The following is a 27180-nucleotide window of genomic DNA, read 5'->3' as shown; positions in this document are numbered from 1 at the left end:
TCATAAAAAAAGTGCTTAAAGTAATATTTAATTTGATATCGAATATTTGCAAACTTTTTTTTATACCCTAATTTGATTTTTTTATGCTGAAATATAAATTCTAAGCCGATAAAAATTGTGATGAATACTCTCTTTTTGGTAAAAAAATCAGCCTTGATTGTTGAAATTTTCAAAACAAAAAGTTTAATAATATATATTATAGTTTATTTCCTATTAAACATCATAAAACTTATAAAATAGCTAAAAAGTTTCGGAATACTTTGATGATTTACATTTATATTATCGAAATTAATTGCTTCTGGACAAGTTTGGGGGAAAAAACTGTTTGTAATTTCATTATCAGGCTCTTGAAATTAATGCAGTAAATACAAAAAATTTTAGGATTAAATAAATAAAAAAAAAAACAGAACTGATGCACTGCTGAAAATTTCTCGGAAAGATGGATAAATAACAATTCATGTAATTGTTATTATACCTTATACCAGGGTCGGATTAAGCGTACGAGGGGCCCTTGGCCATTCAAATTTTTGGGGCCCTTAGATAAAATTTTTTTCTCGTATATTTTTTATTTATTCAAATATAAAAGTATTGATATATCTTTTCATTTAAGAAAGCTTATTTAAAATTAAAATAAATAATAACAAATTAAATTTTACTTTATTTTGTTAAGTTAGAACTAAATAATCATCATAAAATTTTGAAAAAATTGGAAAAATCATTGTTTTTCTTAATTTTTTAAAATTTATTTTCAAAAAATCCATTTTAAGGGAGCCCCTGATCATTGGGGGCCTCAGGCCATGGCCGAATGGGTAATCCAGCCCTGCCTTATACCATATTCATCTAAAACAATCAAGTAACCATAAGAAAAATATGGTATTCAAACTGCTTACTGTGAGAAAATTCGTTTATCAACTGTTTTCACCTGAGATAGTTATTAAAGAGTCAGAATTTTATCCGCTCTAATTATTCCCACCTTATGAAACCACTTTCTTTCTTGCAGCTGAGTACATATTATAGCCGAGAGGGCTAATGTTTCAGTCTAGTGACAGGTTGAACTAGTGTTCGAATGCCAGTGTTGACACCACAATATTTCTTCCATTTCTTCAGATGAGCATTCCTCAGTTGATGACCCTGGACTACATAAACGAGAAACTCTCCTTCCTGCATAACAGCATCTCAGAACTGCTTAACACAAAAATATTGTATATCTCATCTCTATCGATAGATGACTCCTTTACATAAACTAATTAAACCACAATCTATGAGTCGCTTGTCAAAAAACAACTCAACAACTTAACTTCAATGACCGTTACCTAACGAAAAGCTTTAACTTAATCTAACTCCAGTGTCCAGTTTAATTTAATTTTTCTGGTTTTTAAACTATGCTTGTAGTGACAGGTTGAACTAGTGTTCGAATGCCAGCGTTGACACCACAATATATACAAAACCTTGTAGTTTTGCACACGTGGCTCTTTAATCGTGTCAGTTGTAAATGGTTCCAAATCTGTGCATGTAAAGGAATGTTCCTGACCATAAGCTTTCTGCTAATTCGATGGATAGACTAATATCTTAATTTTAGAATTAAAACTTAAATAAAACATGTTTTTATTTATTTATTTTTTGTATTTATTTTTTTAATCAGGGCAGGGAGCAAGATTCATATCTAGTACTTTATAAAATACTATTCCTAGTCTCATACAAATTATGAATAAGAAACTATACTAGGGATGCTTATTTTAGTAAACTTTTATATTTTATACACTTTTACGAATAAACAAATATTTTATGTTTTCTCTTCAAAAGATTTACCTCGTTTCCTAGCATTAAAAATGAAAGAAATATAAGCGCATACAACCCTTATTTATTTATTTTTCCAAAAAGCAAATTTTAAATAAAATTACGAAGTACTGAAAGATTTATCTTTAGATAATAAAATTAAATGAAATTTAGTAATTCATTTAAAAACAATTCTCACAAAGTAACAACATTAAATTAATAAAAATATCAAAAAATAATTTGTGTATTAAAGCTAGTTAAAAGATTTTAGACAGAAAAAATAGCTAAAAAAGTACACACATTTTTATAACAAATATTTTAACTTTAAAATCTTTTTATTAAGTATAACAATTTTCAGCAAATATTTGATTTTAAAAATTATAGATCATCGATCATAAAAGCTGACAAATCTATGCATGTAATAAAAAACATCGCTCAAAACTCGTGAATAGACTTTTTAATTGAGTCACTCACTTCACTTGTACAAGAAATATTTCTATAACTTTGACGTCGATAGTTCGCCGTGATATACTCTTTAATTTTTTAATTATAATTATTATTATATAAATTCTAGTAGTTGTTATAAGAATTGTAATACTTTTAATTGCAATAATTGTAATTGTAATAATTGTTATAATATTTCTAATAATGTTACAAGAATTGTAATTGTAGTAATTGTTGTAATATTACTAATAATGTTATAAGAATTGTAATTTTAATAATTGTAATTGCAATAATCGTAATTGTAGCAATTGTACTGCAATAATTTTAATTGCAATAATTGTGATAAGAATTGTAATAATTGTTTTGGAAATTGTAATAATGGTAACTGATATATTGAATTACTTTTTTTATTTTTTTTCATTTTATTTCCAATGAGCTGCATTATCGGTCGTGCCGATGAGCAGACCTAGTGCTTTCTCCAGAGCTGGTATCCACTCTTTCAGGACCACCACACAATGGGTGAGATACCGTTGGTCATGTTAATTTGGACGTCTAGTTTCTGCCACACTAGATGGCAGCACCGAGACTCTAGTTGGATGCTAAAGTGCACTAGGAATTTAATTTTGCCGAAATGCCAAGAGTATATTGGTTTACTTATTTACAAAAATTGTAATTTTTAATTTTCATGTTCTTGTAATAATTATAATTAGAATTTTTAGAGTGGTAATCACTCATTTATTATTTTTTGAACAAAGTTTTCTTCAGCTATTTGAATTATATAGTTCGTAACATCTAATAAATAGGTAGGTGCACTTACGGTATGGAAATTTATGTTCAAGTCGATAGATGCAAACTATTTAATTAAGTTATTGACTTCGCCTATTACGTAATTAGTTCTCCCCGTGACACAATTGTGATGACATTAGAGCAAAATGTTACAGAGTTCTCGCAGAAAGAAAATTCAGCTCAAAATTTACCGAAGCTGATGCTGCAAAAATATTTTTTAAAAGACGTTTTTCAGCAAAATTGTTTTCGGAAATGTTCGCCACGATTCATCTTCTGTTATTGTAAATTGGTTACATATCTATTGAATAAAAGTATCTTGTAGAAGGATATTAGTGCAAGAGATATTTGTCTCGGAAAGCCAGTAAAACTCTGCTACAAGGATATTAGTTCTATGATTCTGATGCAAACAGTTCGTCGTAATTTAATTATGAATACTATAATTGTAATATTATGGTGATTTTAATAATCATTATTGTAATAACTATGAATAATTGATTTCTGTAATTATAATAATTGTAATCATAATAATTGATTTTTGCGTCATCGCAATATTTTTTTTTGTAATTATAATAAGTGATTTCCACAACTGTAATAATCGCAATTTAAATAATTGATTTTTGTTATTTTAACAGTTCATTTTATTATATTTTTCAGTATTGGGTATTTCGTGTAAAATAATTAGTGAAATCTAAAATATTCATACTTGAAATGATAGAATAAAGCGCGAAACTAATTTATTTCAATGTTCTCGTTAACAGATGCGAGCTATTTAATTGAGTCATTCACTTATCCCGTTTCGGAATAGTTCTACGATTTCGATGTCGACAGTTCGCCGTGATCTGGTCATGATTTCTGTCCATGAAAGTGGATGTACGTGTCTAATGAGCACCTTATTTTCCTGAAGTAGAAGGAGAACATCCCCTCGTTTCAGTTATATATTCTCAAGACGAGCATTTTCATCTGCTTTTCGAGAGAGTTTCAGAAAATTCCAGGAGAAAGCAATATGGAGGCTTTGTAATGAAAACTTTTACAAATCGCTTTCCGGATCTATATATGAAATATGGAATCTATTTATGTCAAGCGGTTCGATAAGTAGGTTTTACATAGACTTAGAAAGATTCTTGTATTGTGTTCTACACTAAATTATATTAAAAAAATGGTGATTGCATTATTTAACCCTCGGTAAATTCTTAATTTTAAGTTATTAAGTTGTTTAAATATTAAATATAATCTTAAGGTTCGAATAGCGAGCGTAAAAACCTATAATCAGTTTTATGAGAAGCAAAGGTTGAATGAAAAATATTTTTTTTTACCTCGAAATATTCTATCTCTGAAATCCTTGAAATGTAAAAAACTCTGTCTTAACTCCATTTATTCACCCGAGTATAACATGTGGATATTATTTATTATTAAGTTCTTAATAATTTACTTTTGTGTTCGTAATCATGGTATATTACAATCAAAATTGTAACCATTCTCTTAATATCTATAGCTGATATAGATGATTTGTTTAACGACAATGCAAGTCTTGGATTGATGCATGCAATATTTATTGTGATATCATTGCTAAAGACAGTGTATTGTACGCAAGCATTTTCAGTCATTCTACGCATAGTCATATAAACATAGTCATAGACATTCAAATTTTAATTGAATCTCTGAGATGGATGATAATAAAAGTTGAAACTATTTACTGCTATGGAAAGTAGAATTTACAGTGATTAAAATCAAAAAATGAGTTGATATCAGGAATGAAAATTCCGATCCTTTTTCTGAGAAACTAGAACACTCAAATTTCAATTAGAGCTCTAAAGTTTCAATCGATTCCTGAGTGCTGTAATAAGAATTTATATCCTAATACAATTTATCGTCTGTCAAAAAAATTTAGACCACTTTTAACACTAGTAAGATTGAGTTGGAGGTTCGTGTGAGCTGACAGTTCTAGTTACAATTTTTTTCTTCTTAATGTTCCAAGCAAAATGTATCCCCCCTTTTACCTCTAATCAAACTTCTAAACACTTCTCAACAAAACTGTCTACTAGACACAAAACTAAAAAGATTAAAACAAAAAAATTAAAAGCTTCATTTTTAAATAGATTAAAAAGTACCGATTTTGTCACACACACAAAAAAAAAAAAAAAAAAAAAACAGAGAATGACTTTCGTTGGAACCTTTTATCACCATCAAAAATTTCCTCCACGTCTTCCAAAACTGGTGCGCAAGTTGCGCCGAAAATAGAACCATTTTAATTTTTTAATTCTTTTGAAAGAATATATTTTCCTATTTTTTTTTACTTTACGTCATTATTATACACATTTCGCAGTTAATGCAGAACATGTCAAACACAGCTACTGTTAATAAGAGGTTTTTCTTTATATATTAGATATTAATATTTTCTTTATCTATAATTATTAATAATTCTTTAGATATTAATATTTTTTCCATAACTAAAACAAATATTTTTACTCATAGAAAATTAAAAATCTGAAGAAAAATGAATCTAATGATTCAAATAAATAAATTTAAAAAAAAATTTAAAAAATATTTGTCCACTTTTACGTTTTTTAATGGGAGTAAGTTTTAATTAAATATTTCGATGGATTTCCTGAAATCTAACTAAAGATTTTTTTTTAGTTTCCTGAGTTAAATCTTTGTTTCCACACTTACCATGAGAAGACCTTTTGTAAACATAGATCGATTCTATGAAAATTATAATGTTGATACTTTGACAGATTCAAATAAATAAATTCAAAAAAGATTCAAATAAATAAATAAATAAAATTCTCTAAATAGTTGTCTCTTTTACATTTTTAATACGAGAAAGTTTCCCTTAAATCCTTCCATGGATTACCTGAAATCTAACTAAATATTTTTTTTAGTTTTCTGAGTTAAATCTTTCTTTCCACACTTACCATGAGAAGACCTTTGTAAGCATAGATCGATTCTAAGAAAATTATCATGCTGTTACTTTGACAAATTCAAATAAATAAATTCAAAAACAATATTCAAATAAATACTATTTTCTAAATAATTGTCTCTTTCACATTTTTTAATACGAGAAAGTTTCAATTAAATCCTTCCATGGATTTTCTGAAATCCAACTAAAAGATTTTTTAAAGTTTTCTGAGTTAAATCTTTGTTTCCACACTTACCATAAGAAGACCTTTGTAAGCATAAATCGATCCTAAGAAAATTGTCATGTTGTTACCTTGACAGATTCAAATAAATAAATTCAAAAATAGATTCAAATAGACAAATTCAAAAACAGATTCAAATGAGTAAATAAATAAAATATTCTACATAGTTGTCTCTTTTACATTCTTTAATACGAGAGAGTTTCTATTAAATCCTTCCATGGATTTTCTGAAATCTAACTAAAAGATTTTTTTAAAGTTTTCTGAATTAAATCTTTGTTTCCACACTTACCATGAGAAGACCTTTGTAAGCATAAATCGATCCTAAGAAAATTGTCATGTTGTTACTTTGACAGATTCAAATAAATAAATTCAAAAATAGATTTAAATAAACAAATTAAAAAACAGATTCAAATGAATAAATAAATAAAATATTCTACATAGTTGTCTCTTTTACATTCTTTAATACGAGAAAGTTTCTATTAAATCCTTCCATGGATTTTCTGAAATCTAACTAAAAGATTTTTTTAAAGTTTTCTGAATTAAATCTTTGTTTCCACACTTACCATGAGAAGACCTTTGTAAGCATAAATAGATCCTAAGAAAATTGTCATGTTGTTACTTTGACAGATTCAAATAAATAAATTCAAAAATAGATTCAAATAAACAAATTCAAAAACAGATTCAAATGAATAAATAAATAAAATATTCTACATAGTTGTCTCTTTTACATTCTTTAATACGAGAAAGTTTCTATTAAATCCTTCCATAGATTTTCTGAAATCCAGCTAAAAGATTTTTTAAAGTTTTCTGAGTTAAATCTTTGTTTCCACACTTACCATGAGAAGACCTTTGTAAGCATAAATCGATCCTAAGAAAATTGTCATGTTGTTACTTTGACAGAACTCGAGCTCTGGTATGATCTCGATGTCTTCATTTTCTGGAGAAGGCTGAAATGGATTTATAATTCTGTGTAATCATGATTATACATTTACATACCAAGTGAATTTTTTTCCTTCATAATATTGTATGTACAGGAGCTGCTCAAACGAAACAAGGTCATGGTGATAACTTCAGAAACACCTATGTCACCACTTTGGCTTATAATGAAATTTAAAAGGAATAGCATTACGGATTAACCAGGTCATATGAGGCATTTAAAGTGATGTAAATTCGTGTTACAATTCGTGGATAATTCGTGGATAAATCAATGTAATTCGTGGATAAATCAAAAACAGATTAGCACACAGAAGTACAATACTGTAGCTGTGAATGACCAAGATTGGGGATCGTTGACTTCCATCGGTGAATGTTGACAACCACATTGTCGTTTTGGTAAATGTCCGAAATATATACTAGGTCTAGTTAAGTGCCACTGCTTGATATACCTTTACTCAGAATGCCCTACATCAATTGTATTCTTAGATCAATGTTACTCCTAATCTATCTTCAGCAGATATTATGATATCGAATAAATATAATAATATCAATGAATCGAATAAGTATATCGAATAAGTATAATAATATATCGAATAAGTATAATAATATCAACGAATAAATTAATATCAAATCAGATATAACAAATATTTCGGGCACTCACCAAATCAACTATGTGATTGTTGACATTCACCGGTGCAAGTGGACATTCTCAAGTTTTTGACCATTCAAGGAAACAACACTATTTTAACTGATTGCATAATTCGTTTATTCAAACATGGAGTTGTTAGAGGAACTGCAATCGAGGTGACGACTGGATGTCACCACTGATGACTAGCCTGTCACCGAAGTCGGCGGATCGGTGACTGATTTAGGTATTTAGAAAGTTTAAAATATCTGACAAGGCACCGGTGATTTTCCTTACTCGCCATCATACTTTTAGCATCTGGCATTCTAAAGCTTGTTTACCTCCATAGTTTTCTTGTGCTTATTGCATTTCTCTTTTGTCATTAATTTGAATTTCTTCAAATTTTTAAAAGATGGCTTTAATGAAAAAAAAGTTTTCAATTTCCGAATTAGAAATGATAATTTAACATTAAAGAAGTGAGTTCTATTTTGTTATTATTAATTTTAAAAGTTATAAAACTATTATGATAAGTTGTAATAACTTGAGTTTTCAAAACTTTTGGTCAGTTGACGTAAAATCGCTGAACTAGCTGATAAAACGCAAGCGTCTTCGTTATCCATTTAAGCTTCATAAAAACAACTAAAAACGTCTTCACTCTTCACGTTTGCAGTGATGCAGCTATAGATAGCTTATTAAGTCAGACTATACATGGGAGGTTTACTTGATTTTCCTCTCCACTTCATGCAAATGCGGGTTAATTCCATCAAAAAGTCCTCCAAGAAAGCAAATTTCCCATACTACTTGATCTTGATCCAGGAGTTCCATTGTCTTCTGCATTGGGTTAAAAATTATAAGGCTACGGAGTTGAACATTAGTAGTCGTAAACCCAAAAAATTGTGTGCTTGGTGATCCTTGATGCTTGGGTGATCTTATACTGGTGTCTACACAAACATTTAGGTTTCTAGTTCTAGACTAAACTGGGCTAAATGCAGCCTCGGTTACGGCAATAAATGTCCACGGTAATCAATGCTGATTACGCTAGTCCGCTGGCATCTCTTAGTACGATTCACTCACTTTAAATGCTCTCATACACATTGGTTAATCCGTTAGATAAAGTCTGTAATCAATTACTCTTTCTACCCTTTATTACTCTAAATGTTAGCACTGTTACTACTACCACTAGCCTGAGGTTAGCACACTTGGTCAATTTTTTTTATTTGAGCAACTCTTATATTTGTATAAAAAAAGTATGAGTTTTATATTAGTGGATAGTCTAAATATTTAAACAGTGAAAAATAATGAAAAAATTGGTTTAAAATGTACATGTCTTTTGTAAAGCAATGAATTATTTAAAATATTATTTTTAATTATTCATAAAAAGTATGCTAGGGAAATTTTATAAAGAAATGACCAACGTATTGTTCTAGTTGTTCACAGCCGTAATGAAATTAGTACAAGCGAGTTAATATTTGAAATTGAACAGCTATTTACATTTTGAGCTGCATCCTTAGGTGACTTTTTCCTTTGACTGGTAAATGAAACTACTTATAAAATCCATTATTGAGTATCAAAAAACATCAACCTTCAATTATCGACTTATTTTTAATTTAAATATCTTTGATGGTTTGGCATAATAATCAACTTAAATTGACTACTAAACAAGCTTATTATTGTAACAGTTTCGTAATATTTACTTTATTTCACATAAAAGCGTTACTAGTTTATTTAATTTTTTTCTTATACTCGATATATTGCTTTTTATTTTCAATAAAAATCAATCGCTAAGTACCACCGATAGTGCTCTCGTTTTAAGTTTTTTGACTTATCGATTAAGGCGTTTGAAAACGATTTTTAACGCCAATTACAATGCCTATATCATATTTACTTTATATTATGAGCAAAAATAAACTTTGATGTGCTCCTTTTCCAAACCAAATATTTCAGGTGATTTCAATTTCGAAATATTATTTTTTCAATAAAGTGTGATTATTTGGTTAAAATAAACAAAATTCAAATATACAAATAAATTGTTTCAAATGAGCAAATATAAAACTTAATTAAAACTTTTAAGCTAAGAAATACGGAATATATTTTCAAGTTATTATAATTTTTTAATACTTTTAAATCCACTAATAATAGCTATTTTCAATAAAGTTTTATTTTAAAAAAAAGTTTTAGTTTGAGGACATACAATCAACTTCAAATGCGGGAAAAATTAAAATTTTTTTTCCTTAATCCAAAACATTGTTAAATAAATGATGAATTCAGAATCCATAAAATACATTTTTTATCCATCCAAAGATTCGCCAACTTTATTCTTTTATCTTCCATAACGAACGCGATTCTTTTTATTTCTTTTTGCCATATCAGAAACATAAGTTTGTCTCAAGTATGGGACTTTTACTTTACGGAGATCTGTTTTCTTTTCTACTTAAGATAGGGTTTCCATTTCTTGAAGAGGATTATATTTCCACTTTGTTTAATCTGCTTGAGAGGAACGTTACTGAATTTTCCCTTTCCATCATATATATGCTCTATAATAATGATTGCCAAAAGTATTATATAATTTTCAATATTTATTTCCAGACAGTTCTTTTTTATTATTTTTGTTGAAATGATTTATTAAACGCCTTAAGTAATCATATAAAATAACATATTGTAACGGTGATATTTTATAAAATTTTTTAAATTTCCTTTTCTTTTGAAAATAATTGTAAATTGTGTGGTAATTGGTGAAAAAAATATCACTCATTTTTGTTATACAGTGTGAATTACAAAAAAAAGAGAATGTTTTTCAAGCACAAATTTTAAATGGGCAAAAACCTTGACGAACATATCGAATTGAACGCCAAATTTAAAAATGTTTAGCCCTTCCAAAGGAGTTTGAGCCTCATTTTTAGGCCGAAGGAGAAAAATTATTTTTATTATAAGCATAAAAAACTGATCTAAAATTCAGCGATACAAAATGTGTCATTAAAACTATTCCATGCTCTACAATAATAATTGCCAAAAATATTAAAATGTTTTCATTATTTATTTCGATACAGTTTTTTATTATTTTCGTTGAAATGATTTATTGCACGCCATAAGTAATCATATAAAATAATATATTGTAACGGTAATATTTTTTAATTTTCCATTTCTTCTGTAAATAAATGTAAATTGCATGGTTACTGATGGAAAAAAAACCAACTCATTTTTGTTATACATTTTTGTTATGTTTGTTTATATATAAAAAAAAATCTAATATTCACCTGTCTAAAATTTGTCAATAAAACTATTTTATGGGAAATGTAACATTCAGTTCTCCCTACATGTTCAATCACACATGAAAACTCCTTAAATAATTCGGAATCTGCATAAACAACCCGACTTATTGGTTTAGTAGTAAATTTGAATCATTCGTAACTATAAACTCCAATTACGGTTTTCCAGTTAATTTCAGAAAATTAACTATGTTACACCTCATTTTTTTTACTGTTGCGTCGCATTTTAACGTTTGCATTTTTGAATTTGCCTCTTTTATAATAATAATATGAAGAGCTTGTCTGTGTGTCTCTCTTTTAATTCCAGAATCACTTGTTCTATCTTCCTGAAGTTTGGATGGTGACTGAAAGGTTCAAATTTAGCCCAGGATCCTAACCCCCTTCGCCAATGACATCAATGATGCTTAGTTAATTTTGGCAAGAAGTATTAACTGAAATAAAAAAAAACTACACACTCTAATTGCTATAAACAAAAATTAAAAGAAAAATGGCCCTAATTCATTTAGGACAAATGTAAAAAATTGCAATATTTTCATTGACGTCAATGATGTTTAATTAATTATTGCAATAACTGAATAAATTAACTGAAATAAAAAAAAAACTCTAATTGCTATATGACAAAATTAATATAAAAATAGCACTAATTCGTTTAGGAGAAAAGAAAAAAATCATCATATTATTACTGACACCAATAATGCTTCATTAATTTCGGTTATAGGTAGTACTGATTTTACGGTAATAAGTGCAGCTTTAATGGGTACCAAAATTAGAAATGTAGGTAAATTATAATTTATTAGTACATTTGATTAGCATGAAAACTACATCAATACTAAAAATTTTTGATATAGATTCTGTGAAAAGAGGTTTATTACTGCCCCCCTCAAAGTCATAGGGGTTAAGCACCGGAAAAAAATTTGGCGATTATGATAATTTTTGACTGCCAAGAGCTGTCATGGCACAACAGCCTCATTCCAAAAAATTCTACACGCAGAATATCTTCATTTATATGGGATGAACTACTGAAGACCTGTTTAGCTTCATCTAATAAAGTAAAGTTACCGGGAGCGACTAAATATGATATTAAATTTAAAAAATTTAATTATTTTAGCTTTACTAAAGGTGGTGATACAAGTATATCAGTTTTGAGAAGGATTTCGTAGGGTTGTTCTGGTTTGATATATTGATTGCTTACTTTTTTCCCACTCCGTACTAAGAACAGGAATTCAGCTAGTGTTTATAATAAAAATGTACGCTTTCGATTCCAAATAAAATTTAATTAAGGTAAATTCAGAAAGATCGAAACATTTAATTTATTAACTTCTGAGTAAAGTTTAACTAGCAACTAGTAATGCTATTAAATTTTCATGAAATATTTAGAGATTCATTATCTTTGTGTGAAATAAATTTCATAAATTAATTAGAAATAACATTAAATGCATCTCGTATTTTTTTCAACCGGAAACAAAAGACTAAAATGGTTTGTTTTAATAATTGTGTTTTTATATACTAATATGCATTCTCAATTGTTAGAGATAATCTACGTATTTACTTCTCTTATGAGGCAACAAAAACGCGTATATTTCTCTATCTAAATTTGTAACATTGTAGCTATCAAAAATAATTCATTTTAAAAATCAAAAAGAAATTTTTTTCTTGAAAGAAATAACTTGACCTGTATGGATTCAAATTTCCAGTCAAAATATGGGGTAAGCCTAAATTTGGAGGGGAAAAAATTAACCCATGAGTTCGAAAAAGAGAGTGATTAAAAGATTTGTGCTTTAATGTAAATTTCACTTTTTGCATAATTTTCTATGTCGCTTTAACTAATAAAGAGAATCAAAACATTCATGCACACAATTTCAAAACTAATATTTGAAATGATAATTTTTAAGAACTTAATTAATTTTAATTAAAAATATCTATCGGAAATATTTAATTTCATAATGTTTTAGACGGATAAAAAGTATAGCTTTTAGTAAAATGTATAAAAAAATTATAAAACGTGTAAAGAAGATAATAATTTTTTTCCAGTATTTATCTAGTGTAAGGATACTGGTTTTTGGTAAAATTGAGCGTATTTCTCATATAATATTTGGAAAGGTACTAATAATTCCTTTCTTTTAAAAGATATTTAACTTTCTTTTAAAAACTTTTTATTCCTTTAAAATTTCATTTTTTTTAAAAAAAAATGTCCATGTACATTAACGAGAGAAAATTCTAAAATGTGAATTTGGTTTGTTAATGATTCATTTGGTCAAGTAAACAATTTGCATTTTTTAAAAGTTTGCATAAATATATATTTTTAAATAAAACATTTTTTGAAAAAAAAGCTTTATATTTTTCAAAAAGACTGGAAACTTTGACAAGATAAAAAAATTGAAAATGATATTTTCTTTAAAAGACATCTTCACATAAAAATCTTTTCTAAAAGCAATCCAAAAATCATTATTTAGTTGCTCCGAAAAGGCTATTGGCTATCAAAAATTATCCTGAAATGTACATTCGATAAAATTTACCTTGTTAGAAACTTCTAAAAATTGTTCTAGACACAACCTTTTAATGAGAAAAGTCTTTCGCCATTTTCATTTTTGAGATGACGACAGAAGTAATAAAACGATTCTAGCAACAACCAATTCTGCAGTTGCTCTAATTAAGCTACGATGTCTTTAATGAATATGGAAAAGAAAGTTTTTAGTTGAAGTTTTACTTTTTTCTAGTTTTTATTTTGCAGAAAATATTTTTTTTCTATTCATCTGAGCGATGGAGATGGGAATTTATTTTTAGCATTTTTTAATCCTCCGTACAAAAAGCACATGGAGTAATTAGCTTTTTATTAATTGCAAAAAGAAACAATTTGTTTCATATGAGGAATAGAAAAATATGAAGATTAATTATATTGATATTTGTTACATTTTCATTGGTTTACATAAAGAATACTCATTAATGGTTTTAATTAAACAGTTAAACAAATGACTATTTCCTTAGAATACAGTAAATTACCTCTAAAATGTTTTAAACTAAAGGATATATTAAAATACCTTTTGGAAGTATGAAATTATGGCTCTTATATTTTTTTAAAAGCATTTAAACTAAGGGAATTATTATAGTTCACATTCACAGGTGTAATTTTCAGTTGTGGTGCACATACATTAGGTTAATTTATCCCCTGGTTTTTAAAATATAAATATATTAAATGAATGTTTAAATTGGTGTTTAAATGTTTTGCACTTTTCGAATGCATGGAGCACTTGAACTTCTCCAGCACTTTCGTGGTCAATGAAAGTACTGACTATTTCTCGACCGATATAGTCAGGCTCAGGATGCATCGTCATTTTATTGCAGAATATATTTTTTCGAGAATCAAAATTTTAACTACTTTTTGACTAACTAGTGTGCTTAATGGAGCTATGTGTATGAAGACAATAAAATTTTTTATCGCTTCATAACTCTGAAAAAAATTTCTTACCATATCATCGTCAGTTAACGGTATACTACTTTCTGACTAACCAGTGTGCTCAAATTTTGACTAGAGCTCCAAACTGAATGGGAATTTAATTTAATAGTCTGGTAGGTAAGACGCTGGATTCGAGTTCGTGAGAATGGGAGTTCGAATCTAGCCGACTTTGACTTCCCGTGCAGTAAATGGTAACTGGTGTACGTTGAATCTGTCGGGTCACGAAGTCCTCCATATTCCAATAACAAGTTATACCGGTTGTACTGGATTGGAGATTTATCTTTTTCTGGTTCAGGTCAAAATTACGATCTGTGGATGAATGAATGAATGGATGTATCAATGGGTTAACATTATAAACGGATGTGACGTATAGGTGTGAAGTCGAATTCTTGGTAATAGATGGCGCCACTGGAAAACAAGAATAATCTCACCCGCATTACCTCCAATAACTTTCGTGAAGCCCATTGAACAATCAAAACATAAATTCCTGCTCTTTTGATGTATTTGTTCAATAACTTTTATTTCGAATTTGATAAACATCTCTCGACATTCTTTCACTGTATTATCAATACACAAATTCTAGCTGTTCTGTGTTATTTTTTCTATAACTTTAGTTGTGTAGGAGTAAACTTGATTGACGTATCATCTCTACAATTTTTCTCATTTCACTATCAAAACATAAATTTCTGTTATTTTGATGTTATTGTTCAATAACTTCAATTATGAATTTGATAAAAATGACTCTCTGCACTTTCCCTTCCTGCATTATAAATACACAAAGTATTTGATGTATTTTTTCAATAACTTTAATGTGTATGAGTAAACATGATCGGCTCAGTATTTTCCTTATTGCACTCTCAAAACATAAATTACCGCTCTTTTAATGCATTTGTTCAATAAATGTGAATTTGATAAAAATAACATCGCAAAATTTTTTCTCAGATATGAAATTTTATTTTCAATGATTCTGGAATCCTTGAGCTGCATTTCGAAATTTCTGACAACTGTTAACTAAATTACGCATATTCGACGAAATTGCTTCGTTATTTGAATGCCATCTCTAACTCTCTTTTCCAGAACTTCTTTTCTGGTTTTGAAACCGTTTGTCCAGTGTATCAGGATGATACAGGAATCATCTTATCAAAAGGTTCGATTATCAAAATTTTTCACAGTTTCAATTCCTGGCAATACTCCTTTTTGTTTTGTTAAATACTTTCCAATCAATCTTTAAATGGAATTAGATCTACAGCTTTTGGTTCATTTTTGTTTTATAAAAAGTGAAAATAGTTTCCTTAACTTAAAAAAAAATTACAATTAGAGGATTTCTCAAAAGATTTTTTTCTAAAACTAAAATAATTTGATGCATTTTACTGAGTTTTTATTCTGTAAGTAAATGAGCCTAAGATATAAAGTTATTTGCTAAAAAAATAATTTAATTCAATTAAATCAATTGAATCAAATATAAATACAGTAGTTAATTTTTTGGTTTTAACTCACAAGCTACCATATTTAAAAGTTATGTCACGACTTTTTAAAAAACTTGTTTCAAATATATTCTATTTAATAAATCAGATAAATATATATTTGCCTTACAATCTAAGTGAATGAATTGATAGGCTTGGTTTAAATATAATGCTTTTGACGAATTTGGTATCCTCATGTAAGTGAAGCCAGTAATTTTCTGAATATAACAAAACATTTTCCACGTACTTATCATGTGAGAAAATAAGAAATAATAAGTTGAATTTTGACGAATCTATTTTTTAACAAGTGGAAAATTTATCAATAAAATAACTGCATCCATTCCGTGTCCTTCTCTGAAAACTTGTTTCAAATATCTCAGTTCTTGACAAACAAAATAAATTCGTTTCGCTTTGCAAAAGAAAATATAGTAAGTCAATTAGTCATAAGAAAAATTCTGCATATTTTATCAAATCATAAAATTAAAAATTCCTTTCTAAAGTCTCCCGCACAATTATTTTGAATCGCACACCGCGTAAATAAATTATTTTTGTCGTTCAAATAATTCTAGCTTTGTAAAACATTGCGAAAGTTTTCTGAAACTTCATTTGAGAGTGGAAACCTGAAGATATTTCCTTAACTACTTTTCTTACAGCATAGCTTCTGGAAGAAAATGAAAAATATTCATCTTCCTTAGTTTCTTTCTATTCAACCTTGAGGAAAAATATGCAAACTTATCACGCACGCAAATTGATTTCTGCTTTTCTTTGGGGAAAAAATACATATATATTTATTTCAGCCAGATGAAGAGAAAGGAAGAGAGTTGGAGTTTTACTTTCTTTTTGTAATTACTCTAATCAGACTCTTAAAAAAGGAAAACTTGGTGTCGGATTTTTAATGTATAGCTGAAATGAAGAATAAAAATACTTATATCCTCTCTTCAGGGAAATGTTGCTGTTAAAATAAGAACAAAGAAATTCATTTTGACAGTCATTGCAGTGCAAGTAATTTCACAAGAAAATTGTTATAATTTATGTTCCAGAATATATCGAAGCATATGTTAATTATGTTTTGTGTGATCCTATTTTAACTAAATGTGACTGCGGATTGTATTTTAAGAGGAATATAAATTTTTTTTTTCTGTTATAAAATTTTTACAGAAGTCATAGTTTTGTGACATATTTTAGTATTTACGTTTTTTAAATTAGACTAGTAAAAGTTGTAAGGTATCCTATAAGTTGAAAATCGGCAATTTTGACTAAATTTTTAATTTTCTATTGTCTCTATTTGAACTTTTGCTAATTAGATACCTAATTGTTTTCTCCAATTTTTAAAAATTAACTTATATTTGTTTTTTTTAAATGCTGACAGACGTTTTTTTCGTTTTTGTTTTTTTTGCAATTACATACTTTAAATACATTTTCCAAAAAAAAAAGTTGATTATAAAAAACAAAACTTTCTACGCTAACAGACATTATAAGAAAAAGTTAAATCTGTAGAATTCTTTGAAACTTTGTATATAGATTTTGCATAATGTTAGCTAAGCTTTGAACTAAAAGCTAAGAGTGAATTTATTAAATTTATTATTTTGTCATGATTTACGAAATAATGTTTAGTATTTTTCATTTAGAAAAGCAATTTGAAACAATGTATTAAATTCCTTCCCTCGTATATTTAAATTATTTTTAAAAAGGTCTTAGTCTGAAACACAAGTAACCATCTTATTGATCAGGAAAAAATTATTTTTATATTTATATATTGAAATTTTTAAAGTTCTCTGCATGAGTGACATAAAATTTTTGTAGTTTTTATGTTAAAATTTGTCTTCAATTTTAAAAAAATATTTTATGTTAGATTTATAATTTCAGAACGTGTGCAAGCCAAAAATGAAATTAATAGTTTAACTAAGGCTGCTTTCGAAATAGTGGTGTTGAAGTCATGCTTTATATAAAGATTGAATTTTTAATTTTTCCTTCAAATAAGGAAAATGAAGAGTACAAATTTTTATATCCTTTATTGTGTCGTTTCAGAAAATGCTGATATTAAAATAAGAAAGAGTAATAAAGCAATTTCTTTAGATAGTAATTTTTTATGGAAGTGCAAGCAATTCCATAAGAAATTTGTTATAACTTATATGCTTTATTGACTTTAATTTCCTATTTTTACAATGACTTCAGTTTAATCAAGCATTTGCCCAACGAAACAATATTTGAAAGAAAAAAAAATCGAGAAATATCTTTTATTTGTTAAAGACACTATGCAGCTTTTTGAGGATGGACTGCACTGATAGTGCTGTGCACTATCAGTGCTGTTCAGTCCGTGCAGTTGCTGTTCATCCTCAGTCAGTTGACACTGTCAACTGACTGAGTCACTGTCACTGACAACTGTTGACATGTCAATTGACACTGTTGTATTCGCTGCCAGAAACAACACATTGGGACATCAACAACAGGTTGCTGTAGTATTCACACTACAATGTGAAATTTACATCAGTTTGCTGTAATGTTTAAATCAGTAATTTAGTTGTAAATTTTACCTAAGTTTGCTGTAATATTCAAAACAGCAACTTTGTTTTAAGTTTTACAACAGTCTGTTCAAAACAACAGCTTTGCAACAGTCTACTGTAATATTTAAAACTTTAAATTTGCTGTAAGTCTTACAGTACCTGCTGGCAGTCGCGGTCACCGCAACTTTTGCTGTAAAATACAAGTGTTTTTTTTTTTTGTTCTTGTTTTTTTTTGCACAATAGTGTTTTTAACTGATAGAAAATCGCTAGAAAAATAAACGATTGAAAGAAAAGAAAGAAAAAAGAAAGGAACTGAGAATGGAGGAAATCTTCAATAAAGACACTCGATTTCTTTATTTAAGTAACAGCAAAGATAGAAAAACAAGAGCTAAAAACCAAAGATTCCTTTTACTTAACGAAAGCTTTTATTTTTTATAGAGATTCTATGGGAGACATTTAATGATGATGGATTAGAAGTTTGATTTGAAGTTAAAATAGTAACTTTTATTTATTTCGACGTTAATATAGCAAATAAGAGTTATGTTTCAATGACCTTATTTTGTGTAATGAGGCCGTTATCTTAAGGTTGTAGAAACATTTTAAGTATAATATTTTTCACTTTGCAAACAAGAGAAGCTTTCAATATAGTTAAAAGTATTTTTCTAAAATATATTCTGATTATTTTCAGATTAAAAGATTTTTTTCAAAAATAAGAATTTCAATTTGATTAAAAATTGCCTACGTCATCACATGTTTTACGCTTTTGGCAAATTGAATAATAGTTAAGTCTCCTGAAATGGGCATACAATTTTATTTTTGGTTTAAAAAAGTAAATTTTTATTTTTTAAAAGAATAAATACAAATATTTTCTTTGATTCTATTTAGATCTATTAATGAACATAAATAAGTTCACTTAGAAATTATTTCTTAGAATAATATTTAAAATTAAAGGTATTGTGTTATCACAAATTTTATAAGTGGACAACCCTAATTTAATATTTCCGTTTACCAAACAGGCTAATATATGGAATACAATTCATGCAAGTAACACATTGTGCATGAAACAGATCGAAACTCTCAATTTTTTACCGAATCACTTTCCTTGAAATTTATAGAACAATATTACATAATTTGCACCGAAAAAATAATTTTTAAAAAAAGGTTAATGAATTTAGTCACCTATTTAAAAAAGTTTGTCTTTAAGTGTAGTATTTTAAGGTAATATGATAAAATGACATTATAATAAAGAAACATAATAAAGAAACAACTCTTTTAGTTTTAAACTCTTCATTTAAAAATCAATCAAAATCATTCTTAATAAAGAAATATATTATTAATATTGGTTAATTTGTTAACTTTATCCTGATCGCAACCAAAAATGTATGGAAATAATTGTGGAAAAGCTGGATCCTACCCTGTAGTTTTCCAGCTACTAAAATTGTCACAGACAACAATATAAATAATTTTTATGTTATATAGAGGTTTATAGCTCATATTAGAAAACGTTCATTAAAAAAACAACAATAATTTCTAATTTATTTCATTTCTAATTGACTGGTTGATTCATTTGAAGCATGAGTCTTTCGTTTTGTCAACGATTTCATTGGATCCTGCATTATTCAGCATTATTCAACTTATACACTCTATAACAAGAAAATCGACGCACCAAGAAGGAGTTGTCCGATTGAAACAAAAATTGGTGGATAGGAAGACAATGTAGAGAATAGTAAATGATTAAAATTTCAGAACAATTGAATAATTTATCGCAGAGTTACAGTAACAAGTTCAATAAGGTGTCGACCCGCCTCTAGCCTGGATACAAGCTGCCATACGGCGTGGCATAGACCGATAAAGCTCCCGGATGGTCTCTTGCGGTATTTCCTGCCAAATTCGATCCAATTGTCGAACGAAGTCATCAACATTCCGTGCCAGATTAGTCGCCTTCCCATCATATCCCAGACGTGCTCGATGGGAGAGAGATCTGGTGATCTGGCAGGTCAAGGAAGAGTTTGACAAGCTTGCAGACAGTTCATAGCAACACGTGCACTTTGTGGTCTGGCATTGTCCTGCTGAAAAACCAGCCCAGGGCGCTGCAAAAGGAACGGTAGCAAAACAGGTCTTAGGATGTCGTCGACGCACCGCCGTGCAGTAAGCGTACCTCTAATGACGACTAAAGGGGTCCGGCTGTCAAAGAAAATGGCACCCCAGACCATAATGCCTTGTTGAGGGCTGGTGTGGCGTGCAATTGTGAAAGCAGGATCCCCTCTCTGCCCTATGCGTCTCCAAACACGTCTTCGATGATCGTCAGCACATAGTTGGAAGCGGAATCGTCGCTAAAGACTATACGTCCCCAGTCGGCATCATTCCTGCCATATCTGTTCAAAACATTCATGCATACGAAATTTCAAAGCAATCGGATGATTACTTCTTGGTGCGTCAATATTTTTGTTATAGAGTGTATATAGATTTTTTTGAGCGGTTATAAGGGATTAATATTTTGAACATACTCCACATGTTCTAAACAACCGACTAATAAAACTTTGCAAAACGAATAAAATATGATATTTAATAAATTTTTTTCATTATCTTACATAATTTTAATATTTCATTAGCTTCTATTTTTAAACGAATGATAAGAAAACTTCTATTTAGGAAATGAAAATTTAAGAAAAAAAATGGTCCAAACACATCATAGTCTTATTTAATTTCTTACGTCTTGTATAAAGTAGATTAAGCTCTTAAAGTATTTCAGAAAAAAAAATTGAAAAGCTGCATGTGTTTAATAGAATTGAAAGCTTTTTAATTTTCTTAGTTGTTGGTATACACTACTATTTGCCTGTTTAAATAGATAATTTAAATGTAAACAGAGATGAAATAAAGAAATTCCATTTACTCCTATTCAATTCCTACTAGAGAATTTAAGTAAACCGTTCGTAAAGAAGTTTCAACACAATTTTCCGAAGCACCAAACATTTCATTTTTCTAACTTCCTGTTTCATTTCCCCTTTATTTTGTACAACAACATCTTCAGTTCTTGTTCGGTAAGTAAGAGCTTTTTCTTAGGTTGGAAATCAAATGCCCACGAGTGAATCAAAAGTCAATCGGTCAGCACAGAAAACTTCAGACATAAACTTCCATAACTTCATTTTTCCTTTTCTTTTGGAATGACATATATTGACTGTTTTTGTCAATAGAAATAAAAATGGAGTTATTGGGATGGTTAAGATTTCTTTGGAGCTTTTGGGCAAGAGAGAAAGTTGGAAATGGTGTATGGAGGTGATATCTTGTTTCGGATAAATTGAATTTTCGAAAATTTATTATTTTAGTTTTATCGCTGCTTTTTTCATGGATTCTTTATATATGCTTTCAACTTAAACGAAGATGCAAGAGAAATAAGTAAAAGGATATTCTAAATGGTAAAAGCGAAGTTGAGAATCCGGTATTTCTCGCAATGTCTAATAATTCTGTGCAACGACAAATGACAAACCGGTAAGTTGTAAAAAAAGTAAATTTTATGTAAGTTTTAGGGCCATGCATTCGGCTTTTTCTTTACTGATATTTTTTATTAAAGTTTAAGGTCCAATATTCCAATTAACTATACTAACATAATTTGTCTAATGATTATTTGTTATTGTATATAATGTTTAGGTAAAAAGTGTATTCTCATAATTCATAATTGGCTTAAAATTGCATTGCAAACAATGCACCGTAGGTAACATATGTAATAAGCAAACGTCTTCTCTCAGCCTTTCTGAATTTAAATAAAACTACGAAGACATATTTAATAAATATCCGTCATAAAATGGATGGATCTTGAAAATAAGCTTTTTGTTGTGGTGATAATAAAAAAACGAATATTTTAATATTTTATGTCCTATTATTCATGAACTTTCTATTGATATGTTTGTAATACGTCTATTTATTTTGATAAACCTTTCTTTTTTAAAAAAAAGAAGAGCGTTTTACTTTAAGCATTAGTAGTTTTATTAAAAATAAATCATATGAATGTATTCTCAGTTTCGATAAGACAATGCAACAAACAAAATTTTATATTACGTTTTATAATATAATTACATTTTATAATATAATTAGTAAATAATATAATTAGTATAATTTAAATCTTGTTTCACTGGTATGAAAATAAATGGCAACACTTTAACAATTCCAATAAGTTTGTTTATTTATTTACTTATGTTAGGTAATACTAATAGGTAGATCTGTATTAAAAGGTGACTGAAATCTAAGAAGAAGGCAGCCATGCATTTTGCTGCTTAAATAATAAGTTTAATCTATAAGTGATGAAACTTGTGCTAGAAACAGCTATTTTAAAATAAAATTTTAAGTAAGACTTAACGAAGTTAATAGGCAATTAGGGCTACAGACTTTTAGTAATTACACACATTTAGTAGTTCAGTAATAAGGGCTACAGATTTTTATAATAATTATGGTCTTGTGACGAATTGGGATAAAAATAAAATAAATAACAATGAATTCAAGTAATTTTACTTACCAGTGGTTGTCCATTAGTAGTTTTACGATAAAAAGGATCGACAGTTTGCCATGTTATGAGAATTATAACATCTATCATAACTAATACTCCAACAACTATAAACAATTTGTAATCTTTAATGATCTAAAATTAAAGAGAAACCATTTGTTAATGTTTGTATTCAAGTCTTATGAATTTTGCTACACACATTTGAAAGAAAATGCTTAATGTACAGTGCACAAAATGAAAAATGGACTATCCTGAATAACTTTTGATTTAATGTTTGGATCTTCACATTCCAGGACTCAATCTTAATGGTTTGAAGAGGTGACTTCCAATATGCTAATTAATTAGCACAGACGATATTTTAAGATACGAAATCAAACACAAAAACGTAATTTTTTTTAAAAAAAAAAAACCTACCTTTTTCTTACTGTTTCGGATTTTTGACCCCCAAAATAAGATTATTAAATGTAATCTGGAAAATATGGCTCCACTAGTTTAATCAGAAAAGTAGTCCAATGTTTTGACCCATCAATGTTAACTTCACTTATGGCATATTCGCCATGTCTCGAACATTTTGTAAGCGAATTAAAAAGCATTTGCACACAATTATAAAATTTGTTTTTCCGAAGATAGTTCCGGTTAAAAATTAATTTCTTATTAAATATTTATTAATTTTTATTATTTTCTTTAATGTTAGCCGAAAAAAATTGAATCGTAAGGTATGCAATTTCTTACATCATTTTAACAATTGCAGTTTTACATGGCAAAAGACAAGATTTAATTAAACTTTCTTTAAAATTTGATTTCGCAAGAGCTATTCTGATCATTAGGTAAAAAGTTATTTAGGTTGGTGTCTGTTTTTTTTTAATTTTCCACACTGTGTGCATTAGATAGCAATAGCTGAATAACTTTTCAACAAAAAGGAGTATCAATATGATAATCTACAACACATAACTTATTCACTATTTATGTTCAAAATTGCATTCTCAAAATTAATTCAACTTTGAACATTTCTGATTAGTAAAATCTTCACCTTCATTCAGAATTCATATTCATATATCATGCTCCAAATTTTGTTGTTTTGTCTTATTAGGCACCTAACATCTGAAAATCCAGATTACTGAACATTCTTTAGTAGCGGCTTAGAGCTCCATAAACAGCACATCTTTACATTTGTACATTTACACCAGTGCAACCCAGGGTCACCCTTGTTATTGCTTCATTCTTTGTTCATCGATGCAATCCATTGTTTTCTTGTACTGATAGAACACGCACTTCGAGACTTCAGTACTTTCTGCGAGGGTGGATCGGGTTTAAAGCTAAGCTTTATTGATATAAATACAGTGCACTCTCGATGTCTCAAAGTTGAAGGGACGCTTAAAAAAATTTCGAAATAGCGAGTTTTCGAGATAACAAGGTCAGAACAAAATCTGATCTAAAAAGTAGAAAAGGGCATTCTAAAATTTTACTCTGAAAAGTCGAGTCATGAAACATAAGAATAACTACTGTTAAATAAGTATGTAATGATTGTTTGATTATACGTCTAAATACAACAATGATAATTTTATTTTTAAAAGCAAGACAAAAATAATTTTGCATTAAATAGAAAAGAATAGGCTTACAACAAACTTACTTTGTGATTTTTCCGAAAAAAGTCAATTTCTATTTCGAAAGAAATTCGACGTAACGATATTTTGAGAAGAAACTCTTCGACACAAGAATTCAAATCAACATTAGATGGATATATAATGCCAAGGAGAAAAATATTTTTTTAACATAACAAGGTTTTCGAGATATTGAAATTCGAGATTGTACTGTAGTTTATTTCTCATTAATTATATTAGTCGTTAAACTCATTGAAAAGTAAATAGTTGATACACCCGACAGTGAAATGCTTGAGGTTATGGCAACTTTTTTTTTATCATCCTATTGCCTATCTGGGGTTGTTCAGTCCATGCTGAATACCGTTAAATATTTCAAAACTGCGGTAAAGCAGCTACAAGAAAAGTCGCATAGCCCAAAGAAGAAATTCTCTATGGACGTGTGGAGAGAAAAAAAAATCCAACAAAAGAGAATCAATCTAGCGTATTGATTTCCACTTAGCTTCTCATGTCAGTCGAAAAAGAATGACTTTGGATTCCATGGTTGTGCAGAATAACAAAAAAAAACGGAGAGACGAAAAAAAAAAGTTATTTATTTTTTCGGAAAAAGGAAAAATCATAAAGAAGGAATTCTTTCTTCCACATAACAGTGATCTCCTCCTGCCATTTTTGAAAAGTCTGTAAAGGTTGTTTTTAAGAGACAAAATGCAGATAATGACGTGTGTCTCGTTTTTTTTGCTTTTTCAATCTTTGGAATTGAGTACCGGAATAACTTTTGTCAAACATAATAAACAATCTATTAAAATACTTTGCAGGAGCTAATATGTTTCTTTACTGATACATATAGAATTTTTTCGACCCTGTTTGCTCTTGCATTATTCAAATGCTGAGGATGTATTTAAGCATAAGATTATAGATTGTTTCTATTTTTCAAGAATACTATCAATATTTTTTTCTAATACAATATAGATAAATATTTTACCGTTTTAACAGCAGTCGATTTTAAAAAACAACAAAGTGGATGGCATAGACGAAGTGGAATGACCTTTTCAACTAATGGTTAAAATTTTTAATAATTTTTTTTTTAATATGACGTACTTAACATTTATATTACGCACATTTAGTTACTTACTTTTATATTAAGTACTTAAGCATAAGATTATTGAATGTTTCTATTTTTAAGGAATCTTAACGATATTGTTTTTCTAATACAATATAGGGGAGAGTCGGGTAGCCCCGCCCAGCGGGTACCCCCACCCACTGTCAATTTCATATGTATAGAATATTTTTTCAAGTCGATGGGCCTTCGGACGTTAATTGTTATATTAAAAAAATATTATTTTCAAAGTTTCAAGTATTTATGCAGCTGTTAATATGGTAAACAATAGTTTTGAAAATATGTTGAATACAGTAGGCATGAAATTAAGAAAAATGGGTTGAATGTTTCGATTAAACTTCATTTTAATACTAAAAAAATAATTTTTTCTATACATACAGCATTAAAGTATGTAGTCTTAAGTTTAATTTGCACAAAGAAGGAAGTTTGTATGTGAAAAATTGTTCGAGTAATTACAAATTTATAAAAAAAATTGGATTTCGGGTAGCCCCGCTCATATGAATGTCGGATATCACCGCCCAATTTTATTTTGACGATAAATGTACGGTTGCAAAGATTATTATTTTATTGCATCAAATTTGAATGTTATATGCATTTTTAACAACAAATATTGCTGTTATTAAATTATTGTTATTAAATGATAAAATTCACTAAAAGTACATAAATGTGTAATAAATAAAATAATTTTGTGATAAAAATGATAAATGAGGTTTATCTATTGTCAATACATTGGTCACTTTCATTTACACCTGAAAAAACAGTTAAAAAACATAATTTTTGTAACTGGGCGGGGCTACCCGACACATTTTGAAAAGAGCTGAAAAACGTGTTTTTTTAAATTTCTATTTTTAATTTCTATTTCTAAGTTAAACTATTCTTTTTTGGCTTAATCTTTTTGCAGTATTTAATTAGATGATAAAACAATAGAAACATACAAAAATATTGATTATTACTCAAAATTATACAGAAATATAAGCAATACTCCTTAGGTGGGCGGGGCTACCCGACTCTCCCCTATATAATAGAAGCTTTCGACCATGCATTATTTGTTGCTGAGGATGTACTTAAGTATAAGATTATTGATTCTTTCTATTTTTAAAGATTCTTATTAGCATTATTTTTCTAATAAGATATAAATAATATTTTACCGTTTTAATAACAGTCGACTTTAAAAAAACAATAACAATGTTGATGGCATAGTAGAAGTAGAATTACCTCTTAAACTAAAGATTAAATATTTTTAATACATTATTTTCAGCTCTTCATGTTTTAAAAATTTTAAAAAAATACAAATTATTAATTTCATCTGTGGAAAAAGACTTTAGATTCCAAGGTTCTATGGAAGAGGAGAAATGAAAATTTTATTTGATATTTCATAGAACAAAAATTATAAAGAATAAATTTTCACTTCCACACAATTGTGACAATTTTCTGTCATTTTTAAAAATTCTATAATTTAATTTTTAGACTCAAAATGCATTTGTGACGAACCTTTTCAAACTTGGGAATTGAGAGTCAAAATATTTTTTGTCACGATCCTTGCTCAATTTTTTTTCAAAAAATAAAGAAAAACTAA

The 27180-nt window shown here is 28.3% G+C and overlaps 1 protein-coding gene across 2 annotated transcripts in view; it reads right to left on the bottom strand.

Annotated features, from left to right (window-relative positions):
• LOC107448832 (gamma-aminobutyric acid type B receptor subunit 2) overlaps positions 1-27180 on the bottom strand; it is a 292812-nt gene that overhangs the window by 35164 nt on the left and 230468 nt on the right. For both annotated transcript variants that reach the window (XM_043051303.3, XM_016064184.4), the window contains exons 13-14: positions 22902-23024; positions 6980-7090 (exon numbers count right to left, since the gene is read on the bottom strand). In XM_043051303.3, the coding sequence (XP_042907237.3) occupies positions 6980-7090; positions 22902-23024 (234 nt within the window). The remainder of the gene's footprint in view (positions 1-6979; positions 7091-22901; positions 23025-27180) is intronic.

This window comes from Parasteatoda tepidariorum, chromosome 2 (assembly GCF_982258835.1).
Source record: "Parasteatoda tepidariorum strain Cologne lab strain chromosome 2, Ptep-v5.0, whole genome shotgun sequence".
Classification (NCBI taxonomy): Eukaryota; Metazoa; Arthropoda; class Arachnida; order Araneae; family Theridiidae; genus Parasteatoda; species Parasteatoda tepidariorum.
The sequence above is the reverse complement of the archived record's forward strand: the minus strand, read 5'-3'. Positions and strand labels throughout refer to the sequence as shown.